Genomic DNA, 21,411 nt, shown 5'->3' on the forward strand with positions numbered 1-21,411 from the left:
GCTGTCAGTGTTTGAGAGGAATTTGGACAATGCCCTTAACAACATGCTGTAACTTTTGGTCAGCCCTGAAGTGGTCAGGCAGTCGGACTAGATGATCGTTGTAGGTCCCTTCCAACTGAAATAATCTGTTCTATTCTATCATTATTTGATGTCCTGAATTTAATAGAAGAGTCTCAGTATAGCATAAGTGGACTTGATTCTTTATTAGTTTTCATTTGGGGACTATAATGGGATCCACTTGGAGGAGGGCAAATCAGGAGCAACTTCACTGAAGTCCCTGGCAAAATCTGAGTGACATCTTAATAAGATTCCATGCATAAAAATTAAATTCCTTGCTCAAAAAAGTCTTCATACTGCCTTCACGTGGGGTATGAATGTCTGTGTTTTTATTATTGTATTAGATACCAATACATGCGATTGCATCAATACATGCTGTTTACAACCCATGTGTTCTTGTGTATTTGCTCTTAGTGCAGTAACATCAATCTTGCAAGCCTGGCTTGATCAGTGCCCAGAGGATTTCAGAGAGCCACCTGACTACCTGTGCTTGATCAAGTTGCTGGATTACCTGAAAAGGAATATACCTGACTCTGACCTGGAGAAGAGGGCGCAGAACCTCTTGGAGGAGTTCCAGAGCCAAGAAGTTGAAAATGACAGTAAGTTACCTTTCCCTTCTGCCTTCCTGTTCTCCCGGACTGTATGGTGACGCAGGGATTTGTGTGGAGTACATTAACTTGTATGCTAATTGATTGTATCGTGAGGCTCACCAGTGACTTTTTTCTGGTTTCTTTTTTTAAAAAAAATATCTCTGTGAGGCTGCAGGTTCTGTGCGGGATGAAATAGTCCTATAGTGTAGGTGCCTATGCCTGTTTATTGTGGGGTGGATTGGGAAATCCAGCACTTCTCTAATAATTAGCCAAAACTTTGAGATTGCTGCAACAATTAAGTCGTTAATTATCAGCGCACTTCCCATGTCGTGGAATTAAAACACACAGCTGGTCTGTAGCTGGTCTTTTCATTTCACCCCCCCCACACATACACCAAGAAAAGCCCAAACCAACAAAAAGAAAAATACAGAGCTGCGACAAAATACAGCTTGAGTCACAAACCTTGTTATCATGAAGCTTTTCTTCCTAGTTACCATCATGACAAAGGAAGTGTCTGTGGCTGTTTTTTCCTATTTGAGTGGTCGGCTGCTGGTATGCAAGGACAGAGGAAAAACTTACGTTACTGGGGGTCACAGACTGCTGAAACAATAGTGAACTATAGTAACACAAATACGCTGCATGCAGCGTCAAGCTTGACACGTACCCTTATCCTGGTCAGAAAGCTTCCTGTGGCATAAGCTGAAAAATCATAGGAGCTCACGTAGTGTGTGAATGAGAACTAGACCAACTTCCAGCTTTGGTAGAGGGGCAAGAGGGAATAATTCATGTAATAAAGGATAAAGGGAATGACAGCGAAAAAAACCATTTCATCCCATAAAAATCATGTCTGACGGATGTTCCAGAAATACCATGTCAATGCATAATGCTGTGAAATGCCAAATTAACTCGGTCATTAACACATACATGAAAAGAAGTACTGCAGAGAGCCCAGGCATTTTCCTTATTGAACATGGGTAAGTGAACAGGATTGCTGATATGTGCCTATTTGTGTCGTTTCCTGGGTTTGATTCCCCCAGGTCAAACAAGGAAAGCTCATGAGAGCTATATTTGAGTTCATCTGTTGTTCAAAGTGAACAGAAGTTCGCAGCAGCCCTGCTTCTGCATTTGTTTCCTCACGTAACAGTTGAAAAGGTTCTTTTCTGAGTTATAGATGGGTCAGTTTGAATGATAACAGTTTCCAAATTGTGGCAGAAGAGAGGCTGTTAATTATAGAATAAAATAAAGAGGAGGAGAATGCAAGTAACCTGTGGGGTTAGAAGAGTTTTAGAATTGTCACTTACTGTATCAGAGCTCCATCTTTGCTCATTTCAGAGATTTCTTTCAAAACTCTTAATGTGTTGTCTGCCATCAAGACTTGCTGATAATTATTGTTCCAAAGCACTCATATTGTGCTATGAATTTACAAATTTGGGTCCTAATCCTACAGTTTGATTTGTGTAATCAGACCTCCATTCAGTGCTGCTGTCAGCCATGCCAGTAGATTAGACTGCAGTACCAGATACGTAGATAAAAGCTGTTTCTGGCCTCAATTCTTGCTGCTTGAGCAATACAAATCAAGGTGAGTCAGAGATTGCAAATCCAAAAGGGGCACGTGGTTGCTCTCAGTGAAGTCAAGAGGGCAGCTGGGCTTTGATGGGAACCTAAATGGATCAGCAATTTGAAGATGATGAGATACTTGAGTACAAGAGAATTCCAGCTTCTCGGAGAGTAGGGAAAAGACTGGTTACACATTTATGAAGGTGAGGGAGAAAAGAGGAACAAGAGGCATGAAAAAAGAAAAGGAAAATCTTGTGTAGCCTCCAGGACCTGATTTTAAAGGCACTGTGAGATTTTGAGTAAGGTTGCAACTTGGTGATGAGGATTTTCAGCTGAATTTCAAGGCTGAAGGGAAAATGAGGAGTTACATAGCCAAAAAGAGAGAGAAAAAAGCGTAACTCTTGTAACAGTTTGGTAGAAATCCATTTAATTATGCGCATTGTTACAAAACAGGCACAGAAAAATAATGCTGGAACAGAGGTCTCCATTTATTCCATTTAGCTCTGTCAATACATTGTGCAATTGGCATGTACAGATGGAAATCTGGATACAGCCTCTGGTTATAATTTGTTGCATCAGAACTGTAGCAATTTACATTATGATTAGGTTTTGCTAATTAACAAAGAAAGGAAACCCAAAGTATTTCAAAAAACAATGATAAAATATCACAGTCTGCTTTTGTCGCTTTAATGTCTGTTCTGCTTTAACTGGCTATGAAGTATTGCATAACATACTCTGAAATGCACTGGTGGTTTTTGTTAATGAAATCTCACTAGTAGTAAACTCAGTTCTTTCATTGTTAGTCTTCAACAAGTCCAGGTTTTTTTCTGCCTTCTTACGGAGTTACTGTCGCCTTACAGTAAAAGGGATTAGGAAGAGGATTTATTTTCAGAGATTTTCTGTTTGACTTTCTCCTCTACCATGGGAAACAAGGGCATATTTCTTTGTGGTTTAATGTGGCTCTGTTCTCAACCTGTGGGAGCCAAAAGGTGACATGGGAAATTCTGTGAAATCCTTTCCCTTCTGCACGGGATCTGGTCCCTTGATGAGGACAACTCTCCTCTCTCACCTCTTCATTGCTGCCCAGTGCAAATTTAGAAGAAGCATTCAGCTGAATGCTGTAGGTGCTCACTGTTCTCCCTTTTCTGGGAAAAAATCCCAGAGAGGGAAGGTGAGGGATGCTGGAATAAACTCTCTTCAACAGAGTTCATGTAACCACAAATGGTGCCAAGAAATCTGATATCTCCTTTTAGTTCCACACATGGGGGATGAAATCTGGCTATAAGAGCACTCCTAATGCGGTATTTTGGGGATATAACTGCAGTCTTGTCCCTTTTCAGTTCGATTTATTTTTGTTTTTTCAGATTATAAAATGCATAAATACTAAGAAGTAGATTAACAAAATTCTGCAATGTTAATAAGGAATTTTTGTTGGGGCATTCTTTCAGAAGAATGGTTAGTGAATGGGTTAAGCCACTTCTCTGCTAAGAGACCCTGAACAGCTCAGTTCTCTCTATTTCTTTTTCTTCCACCTTTTCTTTGCCAATTTAATCTTCTGGTCATCATCTTTCTCACTAAAATATGCAGCACAGTGGGGCCATTAGGTCAGGCAGGACTCTTCGGGCATTGTGCTATAATATATATAGTGGTGGTTTAAAATAAACATCTGCTTTGATTCACTCTTTGCTGTATAAATTTACTAAGTGGTGTTTTTCATCCTGGACAGATGGGTTCTATATCACTTCCCTCTGTAACCTGTGTGATGAAGAGGAAATGGAGATCAGCAGTCTAGAAGAATTCTCTTTTTTCCAAGCAGACCGTGTGGCAGAACAGTTGACATACATTGATGCAGTATGTAGAGTATATATACTACTTGAAATGCTAGGGTAAATGGTGCTGGGCTTCTAAAAATTTTTTTTAAAGATATGTCAATGTAAGTATAGTGTTCCAGAAAGGGTCTGTGTTGGGACACAGAACACAGCTCTGCCTGGTTATCTAAACTTGCTTCATTCATTGGGCTTTTTCCTTCAGTCATTCCAAAGAATTTTTTTTTTTTTTTTTTTAATTAAAAGAAGTTTGAATGTATACTGTGTAGCCTTTTTTGCAGAGTTCAATATTTGACACCTGAGAAATAACACATTTTTAGGATATTGCTACCTGGCCTAAAGATGTATAGGTACTATTAAATGCAGTGCTCTGATTTGATTTGTCTGTATCAATCTCCTTCAAAATATCATTATATAAAAAATTTTCCCCTTGGTTATGCAACTGATATAATGGTGTCTCTTATTTTCCCAGGACTGTTTAGCTGACAGTTCTTTTAGGGCATCAAGCCTTTTATAAAGTGTATATTTCTGCCAAATATATATTAAAGTATATACACTTTATATATAAAAAATATAAAGTGTATATACTGCCAAAGTGTATATTTCAAACAGAAAACAAATATTTACCTTTTAATACCATATTAGATTTAGATCCATGTAAACATGCATTTCTTCTTGTGAATAGTAGTGATTTAGGTGAACCCTGCTGACCTAGACACCTCTATTTCCCTCTAGAAACTCTTCAAGAAAGTTGTGCCCTACCACTGCTTGGGATGCATCTGGTCTCAAAGGGATAAGAAAGAAAATAAGCACCTGGCGCTGACCATCAGGGCTACCATCTCTCAGTTCAATGCAGTTACCAATTGTGTTGTCAGCACTATCCTGAAGGACAAGAAACTCAAAACACGACAAAGAGCCAAGATCATCGAGAAGTGGATTCATATTGCACATGTAAAACATTTATTCTAGACTGTTTAATGTTTCTTGTATGGGTGCCTTGGAGTGAGGGAGTTGGAAGGGGAGGAAGGGGTTGTATGCATTGGTCCCAGGCCAGTGAACATCTTAGCTCTAATTCTATTTTTGACTGACTTTCTTTGTAAGAGCAGATGAAGTATTGCCCTTCCTCTCCTTAGTTGCTTCCCCACCATGGAAATGGGGTTGCTGCTTGTCTCTTCACAGGTTTGGGAGTGCTAATTAATGGGTGAGGCAGATACTGTGTCTTGCAGCTGGGGAGTGCCATATACTTGATAATGCAACATTTATGGTAAGATAGGGATCAATTCAACCAGTTCACTTCCCTAGAACTAAACACTGCTCATATCAGGGAAAGAAGAGAAGTGATGGTTGATATCATCCAAAGGTTAGACTTGTTTGCAGAAGAAAGTTTAACAAAAAAGGAGTAGGACTGGCAGTGGTGCAAGCAGCAGGCACAGTCAGAATAAGCTTTGCACTTGCCTGCCTTTGGCCATTCACGTTCAGTCAATGAGCATCATGCTCCCTCTCCTGCGTCGATGAACGCCATGGGACTTGAAATCAGATGTGGTGGAAGACAGCACAACTGTTTGTGTTTTATACATTTATGTATGTGTGTGGACATATGAAAGTAAAGTAAAGACGAGGTTTTAAGTAAGTGCAGACAAAGCTAACTTACTTCTAGGAAGCAGTAGCCTCTTTAACATGGAAAAAATGAAATTATTGTTTGTACTCTTTTGTTTTGAAAAATTCTTGAGGCTGAAAGGTCGTTTGCCTACTGAGTTATTCATGGTTCACATCATGTATGCAAACCAGCTGAGTTGGGAGGGGGTGAGAGGTGCAAGCAGTGACCAGAAAAAACAAGTAGAGTTACACTATGGTACCAGACTCCTCATCATCTTACCTTTCTGCTTTATCATTGTCGCACGTGTTTCTCTAACACATTTTTACTCTTGGCTTCAATTCCTTTGTCTTGTAGCAGATTGTGTGCTTCTTAATCTTTGTGCGAAAGGGTTTTTCATGACTTCTTTACATAACTCTAGTTTGCTAATTTCTTAGATTTTATCTTTAATATTTTACTGTAACCTTTTTAACTCCCCTCAGAGCACTGGGCAGCTGGCAGCAAACTAGATCTCTCTTTTGAAGAGAACGTTTAAAGCACTTTCATATGGCTGTGTGTTGACTTTTAAGAATCACATGGATTCTTTCCGAGCTATACAAAGTAAGCAGTCATAAAAAGCTCAAGCCAAGCAGAGGCTTTCCAGCCTTGACAATGCACTTCTATGCTTCCAGCGGCAGCATTGCTAGTCCTGGCACCTAAGCTTTGGCAGCTGCATGGTTCAGGAAACTGGTATGGGGAAGAAGTCTTTCACCTCTCTTTTGGCACTTACATTGACTCGTTTTTGTTATCATCTGATGGCTGCTTTATAGCCCCTGTGAATGGATTAGGAAGTTGGATTCCTATTTTCTGTGTGCAGACCTTTAAGTTGCAGAGGGTACGAGCTGAAGGGGCCTTTATGGGGCAGCCTGGGCTGCAGCCTGGGCGAGCAAGTATGAAGCAGCTTCCTGCTCGTCCCAGGGAGCAGGGAGGCCCAGGAAGACAGGACAGGGACTGCTCTCATCATACTTGTTGTGTGGATGGAGAACTTTGTTCTCCACCTCTGTTGATTCAGTGCTTCTCCCTTTACTTAGTTCATACACACAATTAAATACTCCAGTCTTAGCTAAGCACATGAAAAATGCATGTGCACGCTCTACAAAATAATTGCACATGTAGAACAGCTAGTTGCATATATACTTAGCTGCCCACTTCTGAAGAAAGTTGCTTGCTTTGTGCATGCAAATGAATGTTTTGAGTAGTTAGATGCCTCAATTAGAAAATAATCCACTCATTAAAGTGCAGTTATTCACTGACTGCTCACTCTGTAACTAAGCAGCATGGAGTTCCACGTTTGTTATTTGTTCGTGACTTTTGGATCCAGTTTCTTGGTTTACAAGATAAACTGAATACTTTTCCTAACTGCCAGCCCTCTCTGCTCCGCCTAGATCTGGGGTTCCTGAGCAGGAGCAGCCAATTTTACTCACACAATATTTTCTTTAAAAATAGAAAGTAAAATTGAAATCGTTAATATCCTGTTATGCTTAATCTTTTAAAATCAAAGTTGCTTCTGCACAGGATTCTTTCTGGCTTTCCTCTTGTGAAGGACACAGCATGAAACAATGTTATTCAGAGCAGTCTTAAAAATTCTTCTTATATATAAATGAAAGCTTGCTAAAGTTTAGTCTGCAATCAGTTAAATCATTGAGAACACAAAATCCAATATTGAATTCCTAATGTGCTTTAAATTATGCAACGTGCAATTAAGTCAAGATGGTTCCAAACTGGATCTTCCAGTACAAACTCCTGTTGTATTTGAAAAAACTAAATGCTGAGAATTTGTGCCTCTCTAATCCATGTTCTCCCCAGTCTGAATTTCAAGTTGAATTTAAAGAAAGAAGGGTCGTGTTCTTAAATGTGTCAATCTCTGAAGAAGAGCTGTTACGTGGTTCCTTTGGCTCCAAAGTGTGCAAGAATAGCTTTCAGGTCTTGCATGTCCTGCCGTGTGATCTTGAACTTGGTCTTTATCTAGCCTAACTGTTAACCTGCTTCAAGTGCTGTGTGCTTAGTCAGTCTTCTTAAGCCACACTTTGTTAAATGTAGCCTCCTAAATTGCCCAAAGATTTTTTTTTTTTTAGGTAAAGAAATGGGAGTAAATGTACTTGCCTTAGTTGTTCAGTCAATTTTAACGCAACTCACGGAGTTGCTGATACACTAAGGTCTGACTTTTGTTTATGTTAACGTTGCTTTACGTCGGTTCAGTCCTACAAAGGAAATAAATTATGTCTATTTTCACTGTAAGGATCCTTTACATAATCAGCATTAATAGTGTAATAATCAGTCCCATAAAAATTTGCAAGGTGGAATTGTAGTTTGAATATATTCTCATCTACATGCAACAGTCAAATTGGCACGTGTTTTGTCTGTTAATGTTTTGTTTGCGTGTACAGACACCTGTTAGTGAGAGCTTGTATTTGCAAGAGTGTAAGTCTGTGGTGCCCGGGCTCTAGTTCATGAGCCACCAACAGATTTACAGGAGTTCCCTTGAAGAGTCACAGGCCAGACTTTCCCTCTCCTCCTTGCTTCCATTTGCTTTACCAGGACTCTGTGCTATTTTTTTGAGAATTAAGTTTTTCAGTATCCTTTTCCACCAAACCTTTTGCCCCAGAGAAGCTGTGTAAGAAATGTCTATGAACCAGTCCCTCTGTTAGGATTTGATCCTGACTCTGGAAAAGCTGGGAAGGTTTTTCTCTTTACCAGTGTGCACGTACTTGAATAACAGGTTATTCCTTTGCATGTCTTTATTTTTAATTGACACTTAGATGATTGAGGGTTTACATTTTAAATACCACACATAAAGAGGCAAAGCCTGTTTTTTCCCCTAAAGGGTAAAAGGGATTGGTAACTATAAAGAACTTTTTAAGAAGTGTAATATTTGTGCTTCTTAGCCTGGCTTCATGGACTCAGTTCCACTTTTATTTTTACTGGGACAACTGGAAGCTGTAACACTGCAACATCACCACAAATACATGAAAATGAGGAAAACAAGATATAAATGCCAAAGCCCATAAAGTGTTTGTTGGCTGGTGGGGGGGGGAGTGATATTTTTGATGCTCAATATTTGTACAGCTGCCTGCTTAGCAGTGAGAATGTGTAGCAAGCATGACACCAGTCAAACAGAAGAGCACTAACATATTCGTAATGCTGACATTTAATGCTCCTGTATTTCTAACCGCTCCTTTCACAGGAATGTAGGATCCTGAAGAATTTTTCCTCCTTGAGGGCCATCATTTCAGCACTGCAGTCCAACTCCATCTATCGGCTAAAGAAGACCTGGGTGTGTGTTTCAAAGTAAGCATCCCCCTCTGCTCCTGTGGCTAGCCCCAAACACAGACAAAAAGCTCAGTGCTCTTTCTTTTCATCTTGTTCTTCTCAGTCTTCCTATTCTGCTCCTTCATGGACAAGTGTTATCTTAGAAGGTAACTCTCATTCCTGTGAGGCTCAGACCTCTGACTGCTGTGAGCTCCTCTTTCATATTGACAGGACAACCTGCCCTCAGGGGTACTGGGTCTCTTCTGTCCTTTATAGCATATTGGATCTTCCAGAACCTACTTTGAAGAACTATGGGACTAGCTACTCACCCAGCACAAGCACACGGTTCTTGGAAGGTCAGCAAAAGGGCACCATGATACTTGACAGTTGTCTACTCTACCGTGAAGTTGGAGGAGGTCCAGGCTGCTACAAACCCTCACTAATCCTCTCTTGGTCCTGACATTTCCTTAAAATATATCCCCAAACTACAAAATCCAAGCCTGTATTGAAGATGGTATTTCTTACAGGGGAATACCTTTTTGTGCAACTGGTATATTTACCGCATGCCAAACAGACACCAGAAATCTGTGGAGGAAAGATGGTGTTCTGCTCATTCAGTTTGTGAAGAATAGATTTTTTCCATTGTCTTTGATAAACGAAGAAAAACGTCACTCTGCCACACAGTATACTTCTGCATTTCCACTAGGAGAAGTGGGTCTTTGCTTCTGCTGCCCCGTGTTCCTGTTCCTGATCAAGATGTTGCCATCTTGTGTTTGTAGTGTTGGGTAATAGAAAGGGGCTCGTACACTTAAAGGCTTCTAGCTTTCCAGAGTGCATGGCACAGGGCAAAAACGTACTACTTAGGATACCTCTCACAGCTATTTTTCTGGGTTTTTGTATCCATTTACCCACTTTCTTACAACAATCTGATACCCCTCAGTGTGACTGAAAACCCTGCCCAGGATCTGCGTACCTGTGGCATTCCTTGTGATGCTGGTGTTACCGGGGAGCACCAGAAGATCCCAGGAAAGTTCCTAGTTGATGTGCAGCATCTCACTGGATGCGTTTTGGTGGTGGTATCTTTTATATGCCCAACTATTAATGATTCATGAGGAAAAAAAACAGTAATCTGATCTGAATTAGAGTGCTTACTGATAACCTAAATGATTTAATCTTTTCCTGTACAGGGACATGATGCTGATGTTCGAAGAGCTGTCTGATATCTTCTCAAACCATGACAATTATTTGACAAGCAGGGAGCTGCTAATGAAGGTGAGAATTAGCTTGAGTTGCAAGGCTTGTGTTCTCAATCAAAGCTGAGGTTAGCCCTTTTTCTAATGAGCTGTCAAAGCTCGTCTCTCCCTGAGCTACTGTATGCAGTGCTTCAGGGATGAGAGGTCTGTAAAACCTGTGCTTTCCTGCTGGGATGAGAGGTGATTCTGTTGCTCCTGAAAGCACCTACGCTTGTGTTAGCCTGCTGAGCTTGGATACCCACATACAGCAGGGTGCAGCAGCACAGTTTCTGTGTGGACTTGTTCACAGGACAGCAGGTCAGGAGCCTTGGAGCCCCCACTGCTGTAGTTAGACATCTCTTGTGCAGGGTGATGTCTAGCTCAAGAATAGCTGTGATCGTACCTGTGGTAGTGGGATTTTACTGAGATGAGTTACAAGTTAGCCCTTTGGCTTTGCGCTGGTCTGTACAGAGAGATGAACTGCTAGCTCGTGCACCCTCTGAGCAGACCTGGAAAGGCTCTGGTTTGCACTGGTGAGTGCCGAGCAGCTCCGAATGAGATTCTCAAGTGGGCTGCACCGCTGTAGTGCTTTTGACTTCACTGGAACAATGCCACTCGGCTTCAGCTGAGGAATTAAACCAAGATGTTTATCCGACTATCCCGTACCTTTCTTGGAACTAGAAAACAGGGCTGGGAATTTCGAAGGAACAGGCTTCCTGCTCTGTGTGTGGCCAGATGGACAACAAAGCAGTCTCTGTCTGAAACAGTTTGACTTGTGCACTCTCCTGGGCGAACCCCAACAAGCTCAGGATCTTGACAGGGGTGAGGAAGAATAGCAGGGAAAGGTTATATTCTGTAGAAACTATGGAATGTTTGTGGCAGTTTTTTCTGTCTGCATAAAAATGTTTCTATAAACTGCCTGACCAGTTTATTTTTTGGCAGTTCTATCCAGTCAGTCTGGCATTTGTACCTTACCCCCTTGCCTTGGTATTTGACACAGTGTTTTGCTCAGGAATGATGGGTGAACACATTCAAACCTGTCAATCTGTTTTGTTTGTCATCCATTTATCAACATCTGTAGCTAAATTTTAAAGCAGGTGAGACAATAATAAGTATAGAGGGAAAATGTGTGTTCACAACAGCTTATTAAACTAAAAATTAAAAAGACAAAACAACAACTCAATCTGAGCCCAGACCTTCTGGCTCCCAGCAAATGACCCTCTCCAGCTGCCGTAAGTAGATTTGCAAAATATTCTGAAAGCAGAGGAGAAAGATTCCACATAATAGCTAGAACCTCTCTCCTACTTCTCCTTTTGGACTGTTTTGTAACAACTGGAGGATTAATGTCCTCTGAATCCCTAAAGTCTTTGTTTTCTTTCACTATAAATAGTGTCTCTAGGGAAGCCGTGTTTGACCTTGCCTATCCATCCTACAAATTTAAGTGTAAAGCAGACAAAATGCCATATGAAACAGGTTGGTTGGCACGGAGAGGGAGCACTGTGTTCTCTCCTCCCCGAACAATGGCTCTGCTGCAGGCTGCAGTTTTAGCTCCTGTGCCTGCCCGCCAGCTGCTGTTAGAGGATCTCCAGTTTATCTTTCAGTATCTTGAAGACATTGAGACAACACTCGTTTTTCATTTGCTCCCGTTTTCCAGCCGAGGAAGGAAATACAATTTGAGTTTGATCTGTTCCTTAACTGTGACTGAGAGAAGTAAATGTTGTGATGAAAGGATCTTTACAAGTGCAGGCTGTTGTTTTGTGCCTCTTAAAAAGACTGATAATGATTCATGCCCCATCTGTCCAACCACTGGAGAAAATAACAGTAACTCCCAGCATCCCGTATGGATCCAGGGAAATAAAGGCTACAGATCTATTGTGAAATAGCTCATCCATTCACAGGAAAGCTTGAATTGTGGAGACGAAAACCTATTCCTTTAATTTCCTGCGTGTTTTTGGATTAGTCAGTAAGGCACAGAGGGTAGTTGCTGGATCTCTGTTGCGGCATAAGAAAAACAACAAAGCATTACATAAGATAGAGATGTTTACTTGTAGCAGTCCTGATTAGGAAGTTAAACAGAAATCCTGAGGTCAAGAGTGTCAGGATAGAGTTCAGAGAAGCATCTGGCCACCTGAAGGTACATCTAAGCTTCTCTGATTTAAACTCTCAGGAGATTTTCAACAGCGCTTAGCTTTGACCAGAGTAGAGGCACTTTGCTGAAAAAACTGCCTTATAGTAATTTTGTGGGATTTTGTCCACAATTCCCAATCAGTGTACAAGTCCCAGAAGTTTAGCACGTGTATGTACACGTGCATGTACCTATACAGCAAATATTTTTGCTTGCCCCATTAAATGTATTTGCAATTATTTTACACAAACATAGTTGCCAGCTTATCACTTAGATCCTTTGTTAATTGCCTTTAATTCTCTTTTAACTCACAGGAAGGAACATCCAAATTTGCCAATCTGGACAGCAGTGTGAAAGAAAATCAGAAAAGGACACAGAGGCAGCTGCAACTTCAAAAAGATATGGTGCGTTTGGGGTCCTTTTCCTCCCCGTTTTGAACTGATAACATGATTAACCCTAACTGGTGAATTATATAAGGAGCAAAAACTGGAAAGGTATTTAACAAAGAGAGTGTGCAGTAGGTAAAGCTCTTGAGTGTGCCTCTGTCAAGAAAAACAATCACGTCAATGCTATTGATTAGCTGATGCAAAGCAAGTGAAGCGAAAGGTTTAGACTGAACAGGCAGTCGGAATGTTTGTTCCTGTAAATATATGTCCAAAGCTGTATTTCACTTATGCTGTGCATCATAGTAAGCAGGTAATACCCTGCGTGTGTGTATATAAAGTGCATATATATGTAGATGATCCCCCCCCCCCACATACATCTGTATATAAAGACAGCTCCAAAGCTGGATTCGTGCTGCACCCCGCTCAAGCTGTATGGCCGACACTGAGCTGCCACGCTGTAACAGCGATGGTTTTTAGTGCAACCCAGCTGGCTTTCTACTCCAGTAACACCCGCCTGTGTACTGAAAGGCCGGAGGAAACAGGTATGCAAAGCATCAGCATAGCCAGTGTGTTCAGAGATCTGATGCTGGGAACGCTCGGAGATTTCAGGATTGGGTGGTTGTACACAGGGGCCACGTTATGTTCCCTGGCACCAATCTTCCCCTGTCCCCTGCAAGGGGGTAACTGTGTGGACAGGTTTGCTGCTCCCGCTTGCGTTTGCTTCCCATCCCAATCAGCTGTTGGGGGTGGACACTGAGACAAGGGTTTGGCCTCAGTTTCAGGTCTTCCAGAAATGTACTAAATCTGTCATATAGAAGAGTGATAAATGATTGATGAATATAAACCTGTGTTCTTTGTTTTCAACTGTCTTGTTTCTGTCCTGCAAGAAAGAATTCCATTAACTACTCCTGCTACCCTTTAGAGAGAAATACAGGGAAACTTTTTCATGTAGTAAAATGCATAATATAAATACTGGAATTCTTGTGATAAAGAAAATTGGCTCTGGCAGAGCAGAAATCTCATTTACTTTTAAGCAAGCTCATGAAGCTTCTGACATACCAGCTTGAAAATTGCACAGACTTTTACAGAGATTGCTTTGTAAAATGTGTCCAGTTTCCAGTCTGCTGGTGCAAATGCCTTTTGTCTCAAAGTTGGCAAAGATTTAAAAGGACAGGGGGAGAGAAATCTGGGATAGGGAGGCAAAAGTGCTGAATATGGTTTTTTGTCTATTTGTTTGACTGGAAAAAGTACAGATCCTTTTGGATGGTAGAAACAAGCGTTTCCTTCACAAGTGTAGAAACAGCCTGAATTCTACAACTTCTAGCAGCCTAGAAAGATTAAAATTTGAATAACTAGTATTAAAATGAAAGGAATGGCTGAGGAAGATGGTCACTTCTTAGAGGAGAACAAGTGTGACTTGATTTGACTTGACTGTCACATGGCATAACACCGTTAAGTAAAAATCCACTGGAATGAGGCAGAGAGAGAAACTGCTTACACAGGCTAGCCGGGACCATTCCCCGGCTGCTCCTCTTGTAGCAGAGATCGTCCCTGCTGCTCAATGCGTCTTCCACAAGCGGGGTTTCCTGGTGACCCACTGTTAGAAACCAGGGTGTGGTGGCAGTATTGTAATATAAAACCACTTGGCAATATCTGTGAGAGCATCCCACTCTCATTAGAATTTGATTTGAATTCTAGATTAGATACTGAGAGGATGCAATGAAAGAAAACATAAGACCACTGTTTGGTTAAGCAGACTGCTTTTATTTCATTTTCCTATACAGGTGTATTCTAGCATTCTAATTATTACCATTTCTCAGTCATTTAATCCAACGTTGCTCTGATCATTTGCAGGGAGTAATGCAAGGCACGGTACCTTATCTTGGTACCTTTCTCACTGATCTCATCATGATTGACACAGCACTTCAGGACTATATCGAGGTAATTTGAGGCAATTTTTTGAATCCTAAATATCCTCCCTGCCTTCCCAGCACCGAGTGTGTCTGTTCCTGTATCTTCTACCGGGTTCTTCTGCAGTTCTTAAAAATGGAGGAATCTGTTTTCAAAAAAAAGGAAGCAATATGCAGTTTTATCAGCAACAAGAATCTTGTGTGAATTCGAGTGCTGTTATCTGAAGGGACAAGCTTAGCATTGTGTTTTGTCTTGTTTTCTTAGGTTAGAAAATGTGAAGAGAGTAGTCTTTCCATTATTCTGTTTTATTTTTCTGAAAACAACATATTAGGCATGAAGATTTATGTGAATAATTGGTAAAATACACAGAATCACCAATTCAGCACTTCAGACTGATCACTGAAGTGCTTCCGTATTGACTCAGGTGTGTCTGAGCCCTAAGGTGATTGAAGACTTGGTTTTTTTCATTTGTCTTTAGCTGAACAAGCAGGGGGAACCAATTTAGCATAGGAAGGGGAAAAGGACTGCGAGAGAGTCTGGTTGTTTAACAGAGACTGAGGATGGGGCCACTTTTCAAAGGTGTTTGAAACCATTAATAGAGAGACTGCAGCCTTCATTGTGCTGGTGTTGGTATTTATGATAAGAATGGGCAAATACAGGTCTCCCTGGGCTGGCAATGGTTGCTGGGGTCTTTAGTGGTGGTTTGTTTTGCAGAACTGCACTGAAGCAGGCCTGCGTAAGGTTGCTGTACATCCATTTTCTTTTTGGCAGTTTCTCTCCTGTCCATGCTTTGTGTTCACTTGGTGTTTCTGAGACTCGCTGGGAACACTGCTAAACTCACAGCACAGGCAAGAGCCAAGTTTGTTTCTTGCATGCAAAATCCCACTAGCATTCTTCAGACCTGATCTCAACACAGCTTTTATGAGCATTCTTGTATTGGGCTTTTTTTCTCGGGCAGATTGTCATATAGGCCGTGAGGACAGATGTCCCTTGGAGACTCAGATATATGAGTGCTGGGGTTTATACCAGATCTGGAAACAGGTATTTTTAGAAGGTCCTTGCTCAGAGCAGGTCTGCGCTTTACATTAGCCTTGCGACTTCATCCTGTTCATGTTTAAGTTCAACTAAGCATGTGTTCCACTATTCTGATCCCTTCTCTTTCCTTCCAACAGGGTGGCCTGATCAATTTTGAGAAGAGACGAAGGGTAAGTTGAATGTTCTGTGATTTTTAGTTTACTGATACCCTCTTCTAGAGCGTTCTCTTGGTGAGGCCATTTGTCATTGCTCAGGCGTATATAACAGCTGTGAATTTTAATACAAGTTCATGAGGAAAGAACAGATCCCTGAAATGCTGTGGGCTTCTGCCAAACTGTGAACAAACTGTAGAACGAGAACCTACTTTTTAGATGTGTGCAATAGGGGAAGAGGAGCTGCAGGCCACTTACTTCCATGGGAATTACATCCGGGGCATGCACACTCCCTCCATTTGGTGTTCATGGGAATACGATACATGCGTGTGACCTGTGTGTTGAAACAGAGCTGGTGGCATGAGACCTTTGCTTTCCAGAAGATAGAGTTCGTAAATATCTTCCTTCTGCTGCAGTAAACTATTTCTAGGTGAAAGGCTGCAGATGAGACAGAGAAATAAAAGCTATCAGTCTTCCCTTTCAGCCTGATCCTTGTTGGTCAGAGATAAGTAATGTTATGTAGGAGTCAAGGTTCTAGGGTTTCATCTGTCTGAATGAAGTCATGCCAAATCTCCCTTCTGGGATCTGAAAGCAGACTTGGAGTTGGCTGGGATGGAGCCATTTCCTTCCCTTAACTGCTCCCAGCTCTACAAACCACCTCTTGGACTTGCCTTGCATGTACAACTGCAAGGCTCGGGATACTAATAATGGGATACCGGAGCTTCTGGTTGGTCATCAGTCCAGCTTCATACAAACCAGTGGCAAAGCTGCCCTCTGAACCATGCCGAGTACTCAGCTCCATTCCCACATCCTGATTCTATACCCTGCTCTAACACGAGGGGGTATTAAGAATTATTGTGGCAAAGCATGTGTGCAAGTGGAGTTAGAGAAGAGCTGCAATTCCAGTCACACGTATTACGGGTAGCATTTTATGTTCCTCTGGTGCAAGTGTGAGTGCACAACGTGAAAAGCTGGGGAGAATCAGACTCTCTGCTTTCATCGCAGGCCCCCCTAATTATTACCCTCGCTTGCTGTCTGAGAACCACCTAAGCACAGAGCATGATTTTTCTCTCACAGCTGGTCTGGCCAGAGCAGGGGTCAGCAGGTAGTAATCTGAAGACTTTATGGCCCTTTGCTACCCTCGTTCCTAGAGGAACAACCAGCAGTGCTGCCCCCAGTTCGGTGGGTTTGCACTGGCATTGCACTTCAGTTAGTACTTGGGAAAAGTGCTGTGGTGAAGTATGATTCCTTGTGTTTGTCTTCTGATTTGTGCTTGTCTGAAAATGTTCACATTTCAATAAATATTTCGGATGCTGAGGGGGAAAAAAAAAAAAAAGACTTCATTGATTGAAAAACTGGTTCCTGAAATAGTCACTCAAATGAAACTGAACTTCAGGTCAAATGAAGTTTGTCCTGGATCTGTTGTTGCATGTGTTTAGTATATGAATGAATGAATTTGACTTTATGTTGTTTTCTAATTAGAATTCCCATTTGATTCTTTTTTTTGTAGGAATTTGAAGTAATTTCCCAAATTATGCTCTTGCAGTCTACATGTGACAGCTACTGCCTGACACCAGACCCAAAATTCATCTGGTGGTTCAGGAGACAAGAGCATTTAACTGAGGAGGAGAGGTAGGTTCTCAGTCCAGCTGGCAAAGCAGGCTTTTCTTACCCCACACCCACCTGCAGGTGGGTTATGTCAGCCTTCAGCTGTCCTCTTACAGGAACTTACATGTACTGCTGTTCCAGGAGGGTGGAAATACCTCTGTCTTCTGCTAAACAGCTGTAGAAACCCTGTTGAACATTTAGCAGGGTTGTTTTGAGACTGGGTTTGGTTTGGTTTTTTTTTTTTTTGAGATTGGAAATCAGGCTTCTGACTTTGAAATCTGATAGTCTGTTGTGTCTGGGCTGTCTGTATGCCCAGACACACGCTCAGAGGTCGATCCTAGGGGCCGTCAAGATGCAGGCACTGAGCGTTCGGCTGGTGGATGCGGGCAGCAGGTAGCCAAGGCAACACAGAGCTCGCTGAGCGCTCACCAGATAGACGTCTCCCGGGTGTTTGGGGTGGGTTTTGCAGCCCTGCTGAGTTCTGTGCTACGGCACATGCTGCTAGACCAACCCAAGACAATTTATTTACAGCATTTTAATATTTCCACTAGGTATCTGAATACCACTCTGCTGCACTAAGAGTGTAAGCATAGACACATACTGCATTGTACTGAGTCATAGTAAAAAAAAGTCAGCTTATCCAAGATTCACATGCTAAGTATTTTCTTGACTAATTTTTTAAAATGAAATGATGAATGTCATCCAAAAAAGCACTGATTTTAAAAATTATTATAAAGAAGTGAAATATCTCCTTCATCAGGGTAAAATGTAGACAGAGCTATGTTCCTCTTTGTGGGGTTGCAACCTTCGGTGAAGTGGGAATAACTGAAGGTTTCTCAAATTTCTTGAATATTACTGCTTTGAGATACATAACTAATAGTATTGTCTGTAAAAATTAACCCAGTGCCCTCTGTTCTGCAGTTACAGCCTTTCATGTGAGATTGAAGCAGCTGCTGACACCAGCACCACACCGCTGAAATCTTGGAAAAGTGTGGTGAAGAGGTTGAGTCAGTGAATAGGATGTGACAAAGGCTATCTGCTGTGTTAATATGAACCTGAATAAATCAAACAAACAGTGTTCGTTTTACCAGCTTGTGAAGAGTATGGTGGTGATTCGTGTTAAGAAAGTATAATGACTTTAATGTATTTTGCAATGTATATATGTTAAGGGAGATTTGTCGTGGGTTTATGGTTAAAAGGGTTTGGAGGTTTTTTTTCCTCCAGTGACTGTTGTTATGCAAGTGGAAAATTACTGGAGGGACCCCTGTCAGAAGTCCCCAGCAACACCGGACTGCGCAGGTGGAAAATGATTGGAGGGACCCCTGTCAGGAGCCCGAGCAACACCAGAAAGCTCGGGAAAGTTTGAGGGGCCCTGCTGTGCTTGTGAAGCCCAGGATGGGGCTATAGAAGGGAGTGACGCAGCACCACCTGGTGTCCGTCGGTGCGGAGCAGAAACCCCCCTGCCCCCCAGCGTACCGAGCTTGTTCTTATTGCAATCAATTTATAAATTTTATTTTTGGCTCTGCCTCTGCATTTATAACAATTTGGTGACTCCGACGTGATACTGCGAAACCCGTGGAGTATTGGATTTTTTCAGGGGAGGCGTCCCACCTTTTAGGTGGCCCCTGGACTCCGGTGCTCTCTCGGACCGGCAGTATCACGAACAAAAAGGCAATAAGAACAAGCAAAAGAAAAGGGAGATCCCAGGAGAAGCTCCCAGAGATTTCCCCGTAAAAGATCCAGGCGAAGACCTCGGACTGTGAGTGCTGCTTGATGGGGGAGGGTATCTGCTTGAGTGTGCCTGAGTATGCCTGAGTGAGCGTGGTGTGACAGAGACGTGACAGTGTCACGAAGCGAGTGCGGAGCCCTTCTAGCCGCGGTTCCAGAGTTCCGCGAGGAGCCTGGCCGGCGAAGGGGCGAAGCGAGAGGAAAAGTTTGAAAGGACTCAGGCAGGTTTTGGACTCAGGAGGTACTCGGGATAGGTTAGATCCCAGGACAGGGTACTTGGGATAGGTTTTATCCCAGGGACTCAAGCAGAAATACAAGGACTTGAGCCTAGGCAAGTCTTGATTATGGGCCAGAAGGGGAGTAAGTCCCACGGCTCGGGGAACCCACGGAGAGGTTCCGAGAAAGGGAGCGATTTATCCGATATTCCCCAGGACAGTCCCCTGGGTTCCATGTTCAGAAATTGGGCTAATTGGTCAGAAACAAAAGGAAAAAGTAAAGAAAAAATGATTCAATATTGTATGGTCGAATGGACCAAAGAACCTATTAAATCTAATTATTTATTTTGGCCAAAATTTGGAGCTTCTGACAACTGGGCTGCTCCCTTCTCTAAGACCTTCAGTATAATGACAAATGTACTGGATCACGCAGTGAAAACACTGCTCTAAATGGTAGAAACTTCTTTATTCTTTTTCAAGTTACACTTGGACTGTGTAGGTCTGTTATCTATATTATCCTATTAGATACTTATTATTAATTGCAAAATTACACAGCTTTGTGAGCTTCCTCTTAATGGGAGGAACCTGAGGGGGGGAAGGGGGGGGGGAAGCACACACACACAAATAAGTGTATATAAAACCCCCCTATTATGAAGGAAACAGCTGGTGGGAAAACTTTATTAATAGATCAGCCTCACCTGCAGAACCACCTTCCTGATAGAGGAGGAATTTAGGATATGTCATGTGTTCCACCAAAGTAGCCTCAGCTGGGAAGCTACAAATGCAGCTGTGGCTGTAGCGTGTGGACTGATCACATTTTTCTGGTAGCAATTGGCTTAAGGGCAACAAACAAATTAGACCCAGGAGGTAATTGGAACATACTGAGGTTTTGTTTTTACTGCTCTAGGATTATGTTTGAAAGGAACAGGAATAAAAGAAAAGTATACTATCTTCATAATCAGCTATTCGAGACCCCCAGTTATTCTGTGGGTTAACTTTTGTAGGAGGTAATTTTATTGATTTTTTTTTTTTTTCCCCATCTCTGATCTCAGTTTGATAGCCTGAAAGCAGTTCAATTTGTATCATCTTTAGAGTAGGTGTCTGCCGCTTGGAAAAATGTCAGGATTATGAGTTACACTGAATTATTCCTTTGGCATTTTTCAATGCCTTATGATATTTTTAGGTCTGGGGTATAGATGTTCCCTCTGAAAGGGCAGAAACATGCCTGGGAAAAGTGGCTTTGAGACATTGGAGGTAGCAGTCTGCCTTTCATCGCTTGGAAAGGCTGTTGGGAGGCCGGACTAGGAGAAGAAAAAGCCTTTAATTTCTGCTGCACAGCAGGGTTTCCCTGCATCGCCTGTGGAAAGGCTTTCCTAAAATATGGTTTAATTCCTGTGAAGTTGTTAACTGGATGCAGATTTTGTTGATCTGCTAGGGTTCTTGATGGTGGAGTTGAGTGATAAAGGGCTGACCCTGGGATGCCACACACAAAATTGCAGAGGAGGTAACACCGTGCCCCCCCAGGCAGTCTCTGCAGAGTCACCCGAGGCCACAGGCTGGAGAGGCTGTGCAAAGCTTCGCGGTTCCACACAGCGGTGTGGAAACCGTCCTCAGTGTGATAAAGCCGAGAGAAATAGATGCAGAGCGTGATTTCTGGATACTTCCACAAAAAGTTGTAGATTTTACTTACGCAGCAGTGGTAAGCCTCGTTACAAGGAGAGTAATTTGAACAGAGGACGATGCAGCCGATGTTTCCATAGGCATCTGTAACTGCATCCAGATAACCACCCACCCCAAACAGCATAGGTTCGGCATGGTAGCCTCGGTCAGTACAGTTTGTAGCACAGCCTTTCTGGACTATGCTGCCTGAGAAACTCCTCAGTTCATAGAAGAGGAGGTGTTTGTTTCGGAGAGCTGCTGTTGATCTGTATGGGAAGCCAAAGACCCTGTCAAATTCTGTGTAAGGGACTCTTGCTTCTTCACCAGTCCGTATGTGGTAGGGACACTTAGCGCAGATGTGGTTCTGTCTCTGCCAGCAATAGGACTTTACCACAGTCCCCTGATTTGTCAGATATTCCTGGAAAATCGTTTTCTCTCCTGGATTCAT

At 42.2% G+C, this 21,411-nt stretch overlaps 2 protein-coding genes across 2 annotated transcripts in view; one reads left to right on the forward strand and one right to left on the reverse strand.

The window, feature by feature from the left end:
• LOC141917923 (ral guanine nucleotide dissociation stimulator-like 1) overlaps positions 1-19,300 on the forward strand; it is a 47,319-nt gene extending 28,019 nt beyond the window's left edge. Inside the window, exons 6-17 of the mRNA XM_074811675.1 lie at positions 472-656; positions 3,931-4,055; positions 4,766-4,981; positions 8,848-8,951; positions 10,100-10,184; positions 12,584-12,673; positions 15,739-15,771; positions 17,264-17,385; positions 18,283-18,368; positions 18,691-18,802; positions 18,980-19,120; positions 19,195-19,300. Of these exons, the coding sequence (XP_074667776.1) occupies positions 472-656; positions 3,931-4,055; positions 4,766-4,981; positions 8,848-8,951; positions 10,100-10,184; positions 12,584-12,673; positions 15,739-15,771; positions 17,264-17,385; positions 18,283-18,368; positions 18,691-18,802; positions 18,980-19,120; positions 19,195-19,300 (1,405 nt within the window). The remainder of the gene's footprint in view (positions 1-471; positions 657-3,930; positions 4,056-4,765; positions 4,982-8,847; positions 8,952-10,099; positions 10,185-12,583; positions 12,674-15,738; positions 15,772-17,263; positions 17,386-18,282; positions 18,369-18,690; positions 18,803-18,979; positions 19,121-19,194) is intronic.
• Positions 1-21,411, reverse strand: part of LOC141917994 (putative C->U-editing enzyme APOBEC-4) — a 60,492-nt gene extending 39,081 nt beyond the window's left edge. The window contains exon 1 of the mRNA XM_074811864.1: positions 20,552-21,411. Coding sequence (XP_074667965.1) covers positions 20,552-21,411 — 860 coding nt within the window. The remainder of the gene's footprint in view (positions 1-20,551) is intronic.

The sequence above is a fragment of the Strix aluco genome, chromosome Z, assembly GCF_031877795.1.
Source record: "Strix aluco isolate bStrAlu1 chromosome Z, bStrAlu1.hap1, whole genome shotgun sequence".
NCBI classification, from domain to species: Eukaryota; Metazoa; Chordata; class Aves; order Strigiformes; family Strigidae; genus Strix; species Strix aluco.